General features: G+C 44.6%; 1 protein-coding gene across 1 annotated transcript in view; it reads right to left on the bottom strand.

Annotated features, from left to right (window-relative positions):
- TRABD2B (TraB domain containing 2B) overlaps positions 1-671 on the bottom strand; it is a 249,856-nt gene extending 249,185 nt beyond the window's left edge. The window contains exon 1 of the mRNA XM_057390513.1: positions 393-671. Within this exon, the coding sequence (XP_057246496.1) occupies positions 393-671 (279 nt within the window). The remainder of the gene's footprint in view (positions 1-392) is intronic.
- Between the last annotated feature and the right edge of the window lie 11,361 nt (positions 672-12,032).

Here is a 12,032-nt window from a genome sequence, read left to right as displayed (position 1 = left end):
TTTTTTTTTTTTATTCAAACAAACTTTGCCAGTCCCATCTGCATCTGACAAGTGCAGGGGGAAGGACTGGCTGCCCCCTCCCTCCCATGCTCTCCCCCCTCCCGCCCTTTCCCACCCCCACCCCCTCTGGCTCCGGGCTTGTCAGAGGCGCTGGATGCTTTGGGGAGGACGGTTCTCATCGCCAGCCTCCGCCATGCTTTGGTGTTGCAGACCGGAGACGCTCCTTCCCGCCCCGCCGCTTCGGGAGGAGGTTGGGACGAGAGGGGCGGAGGGGGGGAGAAGGGGGGGGGGAGAGCAGCCAGAAAATAAAAAAAAGTTTAAAAACAAGCTTTTTTTGAATTTTTTTTTTCCTTTAATTCGGCGGCCGAGAAGGGGCACCCGCGGCGCCTTGCGGAAGGCAAGCGGTGTTCGGCGGGGCGGCAGCGGCCCCCGCACCCCGGCCCCGCTCCGCGCTCCCCGCTCCGGAGGCCGGACCCGCGCTCCGGCGGAAAGTTCCGCGCAGCCGCCCCGGCCCGCCCGCGCCTCCCGCCGCCCGTGGCCGCCGCCAGGGGGCGATAGCGCTGCAGCTGAGGGGCGGCGGCGGTCCCGCCTCGCCCGCCCGGCCCGCGGCACCTGCGCGGCGCGTCCCGCGCGTTAAACCCCAACAGCGCGAAACCGGCAACTTCCGACATCCCCAAATTCATAAATGTGACAGAGTCAGTCGGACGCGGCTTGTTCCGGGCAGGAACCGAGGGCAGCCGGCTCCCCGTGGGTTGCCCTGGGGCGCCCCCGCTCAGCCCTCACCGGCTGCGCTGACCCGCGCGGCTCCCGGCGTGAGGCGACATGTCCGGCTTTAGCGGCGCCTCCGAACCCGGCSTGGAGGGCAGGACAAGGACGTGGCCCCTGCACGGCGCGGGCAGCACCGTGCTCCGTGCCTCGGCTGTCCTCACGGGGACCCCCGCCTCCTCAGTCTCACAGGAGGACGGAAGGAAGGAAACTTATGTAGTTTAAAAACATGCGCCGTGAGCGATCCAGCTTCCACCTGGACCGACAAGTCTCAGCATCACGACCTGGGGGAATGCTTGGTGACGGGAGMACTTGCAGGGTCCCTGAGGGGTCTGGAGCCCTGTCTGGAGGTCGCTGCAGCAGGCGCTTGTTTGACTTTGGCAGCTCTGATTCACACCACCTTCCCCGTGTCCATTGCTGTTTGAAAGGGTTACGGAGCAAGAGGACAGGCTGGCAATGTCTGTCACTGTCACATGCAAGAAGTCCTGCCTCTCTCGATCCATTCTGGGCAAGAATGGGAGTTAGAGTGCCAGATATAGCCCATTCTCCCTCCAGGTCACTGCCCAGCTCCGGTATCTCCCTCATCCTGCTGTGTGCCGCAGAACCGATCTGTATCCTGGGTATCCTGGCTTTCCCATCACCTGCCCGACTGCAAACCCTTGCCAAAAGCCTGCAAGTTCCTCAGTGTATCGAGAATGATCAAAACTACTGAAATTTACATGATGAAATGTAGTCATTACTATTATGATGCATGATCATTGCTCTGTCAAAACTCAAAGTGGATCGAGCAGGGTTTTACCAAGGGCAGTGACAGACTCAGGCCCACCTGGATGTAAACGTGGCTTCCTGAGGGCCCCGTGGAGATTGTGAGGGACACCAGTTGCCGTGGTGACTGATGGACAAAAGCAGCCACACAGGCTACTGAAAGGCAYTTCGGAAACACTGTGTGAGCATCCCCTGCACACTTCTCCTGGCAGGAGAGCATTCTCCTCACCACGCTGTCAGAACCAGCAGCTCCTTTTTACGTGATGGCACTCATTCTCTCTCCTCCCAGACACGTAAAAATCAGTAGGGAACTAGGAGTAGGGAACTGGCTTTTCCTCATTGTGTTTCTAGTTCTTTATAATATTGCAAATAAATATTCCATTTTCTGATTCTACCCTGAGAGATATGGTTCAGGTAAAGGAAAGACAAGGACAGAGAGGCAGAAGGTTTATTAGCACACAGGGTGTCCCATCGCTGCAGCACAGGATGGTCCAGTGAGACAAGCGAATCATGGCCACACTGGGTGCTGGTGGCCTGGGGTCACCTGTACTGGTGGCTCTGTACTGTTGGGATATGGAGTGACAGCCGCTCTGTGTGTGTTGCTTTGTAGGCAGTGAGCTCTCATGTGCCCTCCCCACCAACTCACTTCCCTGGCATTGCTGGTGTGATGGCACAATCCCACAAGGACGGRGAGGGCAGGGCCTGGCTGCATGTGCCCACGCCATCTTTCTCTCGGCAGCAGCCCCACCTTTCTCCCAAGTGTGCTTTATCACTCACTCCCAGCCCATCTACCCTAAACGTGCAGGGTGCTGCACAGTCCCTGTAGGTTGCTGTGCCCACACCTGGAATGAAGGTCCAGAGCAGGAAAAGTTGTGCAGTGCGTGTKCCAGCAGATGTCACAAGGGCTAAGTAGAGTCACAACACACGATCCTGTTGCTTTTCCCTAAGCTGCCACAAACCATTTAAAAGTTACAGCCTTGATGCTGTCATGACACTGTAATAGGGAGCTGCACTTGCTCTGGCTGGATCAAACTGTCCCTGCATTCAGCAAGTGCCACTTCCAAAGTGACGTGGCTGCACTTGCCTGGCTTAGTGGCTTTGGCTTGGTCTCCCCTTTCTCTAGCTCCTTCACAAATCTCTTCCAAAGCAGTGGAAAAACAGAGGGGCCTTGTCAGGAGGCTGGTAGGGACACCATGAGTGATGTGACCCAGCATCTCACGCCCTGGAGAAGAAGCCTGGGAGGTCTGTGAGGATGTGAGGCCCTGCTGAGAGCCGGGTGCTGTGCTGTGAGGGAGGTGACTGCCCTCATCGATAGCGTACATATCAAAGCAGCCAGGGCAAGAATAAACAAACATCTTTGGCACTGTGCTCCTCTTCCATGAGCCAAAAGGCAGGTGTGTGTGTGTGTGTGTGTGTGTGTGTGTGTGTGTGCTGTGTGTGTGGATAACAAGTTTTCCAGCCTGTTTCCCTGAACTCAGCCCTGATGTTGCAAGAACTGTCTAGCTGTGAAAACACAGCCTCGCCTTGATTTATGCCGCTTGTGGTAAGATGACTAAGAATAAGGGGGGGGAAAAAAGAAGAGCAGAACAGGAACAGAAATCCCAGTGGGAGCRCGATGAGGGTGTGTACGGATTTGGTGGGACAGTCAGGTTGGGGAAACTCCAGCCAGAGCTTCAGGCAGTAGGAAGAGGAGACCACAAAACCACATGATGTGTCATGATGTTCCACCTAAGATACAAAAGCATGCCACAAGTTTTATGAAGGCAACTTTTTGGTAACAGTTAAGAAATTAATTCTTTTGTGAAATTGTTACATTTTTTTTCTCCTTCAGATGAGTTCCATATGTCCTCATGATTTTTTAYTTTTAAACACAGCAGTTTAGAACAAATCTTAAGTAACATTTAGCTTGCGTCTAAAGTAAATATTTACAAAAACATTAAATAATGCTGCTGATCTTTGGAAARTGTGTATTGCTCCCTACCTGCTACTGTTTTGTGCCTATCTTAGGTAATGGAGAAGCTTTGTAAAAAAACCCAGGGCTGCAAAAGCAGTATAACARTGTGATTAGAAGTAATCTAATGGAAAATACCAACTGTGAAAAATTCTGAAGAGATAAGAGGGCTAAGCTGCAAAGGGAAGGTTATGTTATTTTGGTTTAACAAATTTTAAGAAAATGAATGGGCAAATTGGCTTTTAATCATACAAAAGCTGTATTATTTTTTGGAAGCATAATAAATAGTTTTAGCTGTTATTTATGTCATGTATAATTTTCAAAGAATTTTACTAAAGAAATATTAATCATTTCACCAACCACTTAAAGGCAACCACTTTAGGGGTGTGGTGAGGCAAAAACTTACCAAGTGAGTTGTGCTAAAACAGGAAGTGAAGACAGCCAGATTAAATAAGGAGTCCGTGTGGGTATAAAAAATATTTGTGGAGGCTTTAACAATACCTTTAATGAGGCAAAACAAAATCCCATGGAGTAGAGGGTAGATTTCTTTGTTAATGAGAAGTTTGCACCGGAACCTGTAATTACAGTGTGTTTCCTACAGGTAAAGAAGCTTACTGTATCTGAGAGAAAACAGCTTGTGAGGGATCAGTATTTGCATGCAGGAAACTGTAATGTTTCTTCTAAAGAACATGCTCTTCTCTGCTCACCTTCCTCACAGAAAAAAMCAACATATTGTTGGTCTGTGATGTAAAAGTATTTCCCTGTCTCCACCATCGTGTACTTTCTTTTGAAAGCTCCCAGTGGATTTCAGTGTCTGCATTTCTTACAACTTTCCTGCCACAAGGAACTRTGCTGGTCCAATGACTCTCCACAAACCTGTCCTGTGTTAAAAGTGGAAAAGTAAGAGCCCAGYTTTTCCTTTTTCCATGAATGAAGTTGAAGATGTCTTCTGCTTCTGCCAGAGATGGAAGATGAGATTCAGTCTTTTGGTATGCTACAGATCACAGAACAGTTTAGATTGAAAGGAAGTCTCTGGTCCAACCACTCTGAGCAGGGCTAACTTCAACATTAGATCATGCTGCTGAAGTCCAATTAAAGATGATAATTAGATTTCTTTACTCTTATACACAGGTGGCATTCCCTGTAGCTGTCCTGTATTCAAAAAATATTAAGCCTAAAGCAGTTGCACCGCTAGCTGTCATGCCATGACTTGTTATTTGCTGTGACACCTGTGCTGTGATGTGTCTGGCAGATAGATTTTCCTGCAGAAAAATGATTTTGATGTTGTGGTTGCATAAAACATTGTTGCTAGTCGTGCAGGTCATGATTTGAAACACTCAATTGTCAGAGGAACAAGCCTCCAGTACTTAAGGCTGTCATGCTGAAACTGCTGAATTCTCACATCGGTTTTAATGTTTCACATCTTTTTTCATGTGTTTCAATAAATACAATATAGTCACTACTCCCTTGCCTCTTTGTTCAGTTCAGTGTCTTTTGTCTCAGCATTGCAGAAACAACCAATCTAGTGCTTGAAGAAAATCCCCTCAATCCTGACATCCTCCCTCCTAAGAACAAGGTATGAATTTTGCAGACCAACCAGCATTAATAGCTTGTATTACATTTTGCAAAGTCTCACCTTGTGCTGTGGCCTCTGCAATGACAGACCACATCCTGCCTGAGACTAGGCGTGTAAATAGCTGAAGAAAACCTTTCCCAGTGTCAGACTCTGGAATGCATTCTCCCTCTGTATAAAAGTTTAGTCTGTGCCTGTGTATGTATATAATATTACCTATGCACACCTCTAAGAAGGTGTGTGTAGCTATGTGTGTGTTTATATATATTAGTGTGTTCATATATACATATGTATATATATATGTATATATATATATCTATATATATATATGTGCACGCACACACACACACACACACACACAAGATCATGGGATAGGTGAGTGCTATTAATGCTTCCTTATATGCTTTTCAGTTCTTTTTCCCATCCTCTCAAAAATACTCTGAATTTTAGCCCATGGAGGCAGAAGCCTGTCCTCTGATGTCCTACCACAAGTATGGTGGATCCAATCTTTTCAAGTTCTTCTGTCTGTACCTTAAGTAGAAGATTACTGTTCCATTCCTAAAGCATATTAAATCAGAGAGATTGAGAAAAAAAATATCTCAAAGCAGTTCATCCACCTGAACAGAAGCAATCTCCCTGCTGCATAGCAAGGCTGTAGCTGTTTCTATAGCACAATAGATTATCTCCTTGAGGCCTAATAAGCAAAAATATTTCTTCCTGTTCAGYGTAGTTCAGTGTGCAATTCCAGAAGCTCCACTTAATTCCATAAACAGTTGAAACCTCTTTCATGTTTGGAGTATGATTGGGAGTTCAGCTGCTCAAGAGTCCTCTAAATGCTCCACTCTTTATTGTCATTCACTCTATTTTCTTTTCCTGGTTTCTAGATTGYCATTGATTTATACAACCTGGGTATCATATTATGTTCATTGGCATTGATTAATGAGAAGCCTCAGAGGGGTTTTTAAGTGGGATGAGTCTTTATTATAAGGCAGCTAAACCAGCCCTCCAAGACGGCATTTCTGAAAGAGGAGTCTCTGCGTCTTTGGCCTAACCTGAAGCAGAATATTCCAAGCAAATGCAATAATGTTGTGTATATGTCTGAAGTAGCTCGTTTGCCAACAGCATTCCTATTCCAGTGGCTTGGAACACAAAATAGACATGCAAAACGTGCCAATATTTTGGTAATTTGGTGTAAAAGCTGCTGCTTTTTTTTTCTTTTGAAGCTGGTAGAATATGGCTCACATTTGCTGTGTGTGTGTGGGCCTGCTCCTTATTAAAGTTATGGTCCTTTTTTCCAGTAACCACTTCAGTGCTGTGAATCAACATAACCAGTTCAGAAAAACACCATCTGTCGATTGGATAAACAAAAGTCTAGTTAGCTGGAAGTTTAATAGATCACAAAGTCTCACCAAGTCCATTTTTATGTTAATAAATTCCACCATGGAATATTTTCTGATGTCACATGGTAAAAGTGCCCTAAATAAAGAGCAGCTGAAGCATTTTCCATTATTTATCGCAGTGTTTTGTGAGYTTAACAATAGAAATTGGCCAGAATCTGAATTTCCCTAATCTCAAAATGCCATATGAGTTTGTATATTGGGTTTGATGAATCTCAGACAAGTAGGTTTAGAAGGCATCTCATCTAACCTGACCAGAGCTGGGTTAGGTGGACCTCCACTATTGCAATCAGATGTTCATCTCTCTCAGGAGTGAAGGCTGCAGGGCTAGCACTCTGCAATAGCCACTGACCTCATTTCATCCATCCTGTGCCATCCACTCTTTTGGTTCAGGACTCCTGCAGTACTGCTTTTTAATAGCAGTCCAACAYAATCCTCTTGCTGCTCTGGACCAGTGTGCAAATACTTGGTGAGACCTTCCAAGTCATCCTGAGTCCATTAAGAAGGGTGAATAATGCATTTGCTTGCAAGGTTATAAAGTTCTTTTWAGCAAGACTAAGGAGGAGGACTCTGCTTTAGTGCAGGTGGTGCTGAGACACCCTGAGGCTCGAAGTTTATGCCAGTACTGCAGCAATGCTTTTGCAGGGTCATCATGGGGATGGGCTTCTCTTCAGGTTTCAACACAACCTGTGACRGTGTTTCCTGATAAATGGGCTTCTGGGGGTGCTACAGCCAGTATGTGCTACCCTCTTACAGCCTTCTAGGGCATTTGCTGCAGGAGAARTCTGGCTGCCTCCTTTTTTGAGAAATCTGGTTGTGGTTATTGCAAGGGAATCCTACCCATCTCTATGCTGTATCCTTTGTCCTCTCCCCCAGGAGGAAAATGACAGGGAGCTTTTTCAATACCTGTWATTTTCTTGTAACACTGCCAGTTCTCTGTCCAAATCATGATTTTGCCCTGTTTTTAGGAAGTCTCAGGCAAGGACCACTGCATTTATGTCTTGTACAACCACATACCTAGTGTGAAGTCCTATTCATTTCTTTCTGTTGCCTGGAAACAACTTCTGCTTGTTTGAGTAAAACATGTAAATGCACTTAATCATGTGGAAGAAGCTTTGACATTTCAGATCATAGTAATCTTCCCCTTTCCTTCCTCACGTGCGACTCAAAGTGGCTTATACATTTGAGAYCCAGCTGTGCATGCTTGGATCTGTGATACTCAGCCTCTACTTTGAAGCTACTCCTGCCCTGAAATCACACTGTGTATATCCATTACAAGCTGTAGGGAAGAATTAATCGAATAAAACCCGATGCTCTGCTACGCTAAAGCACATCACAACTTATCTGTCTCTTCTTTCATATCTTCTGATTATTGCAGAACTATAAATTTTACTGTTGTTTCTTTGAAACAAATTTAAAATAGTCCCAGTAATCCTTTTGCACTTGAAAAAAATAAACATTTCATGCTATGGCAAGCGACTGAAATGCCTACAAAGGCTCGTCTGCTGAGCCATCCAAGGGATATCAAGTTTGCTGTGAACTGGAAGGCTATGGTCAGGTCATCTTTTATCTATGTGGTAGGATCCCAATATCAGTTTATTACAGAAGTTTCTCTTTCCAGGGCTTTTTTCAGTGCACTCTTTTCCAAGCATTTTCAGCAGACAAAGAGAAAAAATTGTTTTGGAGTGMGTCTATGGTACACCATTGGTCCCAGTTTGTGTCTAATCACTTTAAGTTCTACCTGCATGAGAAGTTAAGACTAGTCCCTCCTCTTGTTAGCACTGGTCATGTGGAGACCACCAAGAAAGCGGGGGAAAAAGAGCTAAATAAGAGAAACRTCATAATTTGGCAAGAAGAATGAGCTCTCCCCACTCTTTAGAAACYAGCTTTGTTTTCATGTGGAAGTAGATCTTGCAGGCTCTATGCTTTCTGAGCACATCTTTTTGTTGCATCTCTCTCTATACRTGCCTAGCCCTGTGTTGATAGCTAGTCTCTAAACATGAAACAAAAGGATGAATTATGTCTGGTTTTCTGTCAAAAGCRGAGAAATATAGCCACAATAAACCTAGAAGTTTGTCGGGTGARGTAAAAAGACAGACTTTCTTTTCAGAAGCAAAAAGTTACGACTATTTAAATCTCATTGGGATGATGTTCAGTGGGATCATCACTTACACTTTTTGTTGTTGTTGCTAAACTTACACATGCACATAGAAACTGCCTTTCATGGGTGAAAAATGTCTTGCTTATTCACAAGCCCTGTAGAAATAAACATCATTTTATATATATCTGTACTGCTGGCAGCGAGGATTTTATTTGTCATGCCATGTGCCAAGCTTTCATTAGTCAAAGTGTGAAAAATTCCATTTGCTGTGTTTTGGACAGTTCCCACTGGAAGCATTTAGACAGCAATTCACTGATCTTTCAATCACTGGAAAGGAGAAGGGATCCCCCTGGGTACTGGCCAACAACATGGGATTCAGGGGKTCTGCTTTAGTCCTCAACTTTGTAACCCATCCTCTTTCTGACTCKGAGCAAATTGCTTCATCTGTCCACATCTTGGATCCCCAATGACAAGGATCAAGCTTTCAAGTCATAAATTTTTTCAGTAGMATAAACTTAATATCTCAGATACTAATATGGTGGTAACCACATGGTCAGACTCTTTGAGCTAAATAAGGTTGATAAATGGAGGCAAGTCTGGATCTGAACCTAAGTTTTGGAGAAGCTCCAGAGCACAAACAGCACGACTCTTTGATTTCACTCTACACTGTCACAAAAAACCAAGCACACTTGGCTCTCTGCCCCTACTGAAGTCCAGTTCCTGCTCTTTTAATCCYGAGCCTGCCTCATTTAGGGGCTGATACAGGGAGGTAAGATCCCTCTAAGTGTCCTCTCTAAATAAGTTCACTTTGAAGATAGTAAAGAGCTGCCAAAGAAATGGCTTTGGCTTGATGGATTTCACTTTGTGAAGCTGTGTGTATGCCCACAAATCTGTAAACTGAAGAGACTGAGGAACTGCTCCTACCTGTGCTGGACTTGTCTCTATTTCTATTCCTCGGTGTAAAATAGGAAGAGCCTTAAAGCCAACATGAGTAAGATTAAACTCTGCTTGTTCAGATGGAAAGTGTTGCTGGAGTCCCCTAGGAGTTTGCTTTCTTTTCTTTAGGAATGGTGTTGCCAAGTTCTGGACAGAATTTACAGAACAAATCTCTTGGCATTGTAATTAATTGCAAAGGAGACCTAAGTTTATCAACTGAATTATAGTTGATGGAGCCTTATATCAATTCTTTAAGTGTCCTTTTGGCTTCTTTTTATGTTCTTTCTCTGCCCTCATCACAATGCTSAATGAAAGACTTAAATCTATTTTCACCTTCTTTAGAGGCACCGAYGATAAAGCAAATGAAATATTATTCTTTCTGAATAGTAAATTTATAGCATGCAATAACAAATGCATGAGAATTTATATGGCCTTTTGCCAAAGAAACCAAGGATTTGAATCCATATACTGAAAAATATATGCATATCTATTCTGGTATTTAAAGAGCTGTGAGAAATCCTTTTCTTAAGTGAAAGGAGAGAAAAGTCTCCCAAATCACCTATGACCCTTCTTTTAAAGCCTGAGTGTCATCAGAAGTTTAGAACTTTATTAAGACTTTCTCATGCTTTTAGCTCCCTGACATGTCTAAGAAGATGCAGGTATGAGAAGAATGAAGGCATTGTACCATCAAACAGCTGAGCTTCCATTATCTATACATGGGACAATGTGACTCCAGGCTCAGTGTCCATGTCTGCCCGGGGAGATAAGGACTAGACACCTGACCAGATCTTTCCCTGCAGGAGCCATGGAAGATGGCAAGATATTCCCTTGGAACTGGAACAACACCAGCGTTCCTAAAACCAACCTGCCCCTGGTCTCCTCCAGCCTCTGTTCATTATCYGTTGGTGGCTGCCAGCTTGCTGCCTTTCTCTCAGCCAGCTCCCCACAAAAGGCACTGTGCTCTMCTTCCAGGAAGCYGCATTTTCAGTGGCTAAACATTCTRTTGGAGTTCTCTTACTCTTTCYRTTYCCCTCKGTTGCTTCTCTCATGATTTGGTCATGTTGGAGGATAAATGAGGTATCAGTATCAAACCAGCCTGGACCCCACTGAGCTTTCTTCCTCCAATCTTGGATCTGAACTCTCTGTCCTGAGAAGCCTCTCAAGAATGCCTGACCATCACAGTGCCTTACTTGCTTGGACAGCAAACTCTTCATGGCTCAGTAGTTAAGGGAATCTACTGCATCCCTAGATGGACATTTCTCAGGCTGCCTGCTTGGGGATCATGTGCCTACAGAGVTTGCTTTAGTATTTCTGGCAAATCCCACCATGTCCTCACCAGTCCTCGTTTGACTGCGCATGTGGAAGTTTTCAGACATGTCTGCAGTCAGATGCTTGCCATGTTTTCAATCAACACAATTCAGTTTTAAATTATAGCTCYAAGAGCTTTTCAGGCTGTGCCGACAAGCCTGGTCCTTAAAAAAACACCAAAAAAAAAAAAAACAAAACCCAAAAACAAACAAACAAAACAAACAACAAACAACCAAGCTCCAAACCAGCATGCTTTGAGGAGAAGAACGGAGGGAAAGTGACATCCATTCTGGGAAGGAAGAAGCAAGAATAACAAAATCTGGCACCCTGGTCTGTGTTTGCTCTAATGATGCATCTCCATGTGCTTCATGTCCTTTGGTAACATTGCCCTTTCTGTGCCACGTCGTGGATCGTCAGATGAGGAAGCTTGGCCCAAAATAAACGCCAGGCTGCTTTTCATCTTGGGGATTTGTTTGTGCCAAGCGAACAAAGTAACTTCTTTGTGGCTGTTTGCATTTGTCGTTCCAAGTTGTCTGAGCACTGGGTTATAAATACACACCACCGATTGATAGCCTCAATATGTCCAGTCGGACAAGCTTTGCGTGCTGGCAAGGAAAGGATTTGGCTTGCCTTAATTATTTTTGTTTTAATACTTTTTAAAAATGTTTGATATAAATCAAAGATACTGTAAATATAACACAGGAGGAGGGGGTTCCTTCCTTACCCAATTTTTAGACTGGGTTTCTGTCCAATAATTTTAGGTAAATTTTGTTTTATAAGTGTGTTATTTACAGTTATGTATGTAAAGGGGTGATGTCAAGCTATGTCTGTAATTTAATGTTATTGACATCTTTTAATACGGAAATAAAATGCMGTCAGGATTTTATCAATTTACCTCCTCTTAGAGGAGATGTGAGGTATGAGAGGAATGTGAAAGGCTGAGTTGTTCTGAGTTCTAAAGCCATGGTAAGCCAAGATCTGCTGTCCTGGGCCTGTGACAACAAGGCCAGTTAATCACCGGTGACTCTGAGCAGCCTGAGCTAAACCCTGAGTCTGGGGCACTCTCAGCCAAATCCTGACTCCTTCATCAAAGAATGTTCAGCCTTCTAGACTTGCTTTATTTCTGCGCCCACCCCCAGCCCCTACCATTGTAAAACAATGCTGGTGAAAAATGCCTCTTTGGGAATTCAATTTGTATGGAAAACATTTTATTTTTGTACCCAAATCTTCCAGTCT

Source organism: Malurus melanocephalus, unplaced genomic scaffold (assembly GCF_030028575.1).
Source record: "Malurus melanocephalus ecotype Western Australia unplaced genomic scaffold, MMel_1.1 scaffold_28, whole genome shotgun sequence".
Classification (NCBI taxonomy): Eukaryota; Metazoa; Chordata; class Aves; order Passeriformes; family Maluridae; genus Malurus; species Malurus melanocephalus.
This window is presented reverse-complemented; position numbering and strand designations above follow the sequence as displayed.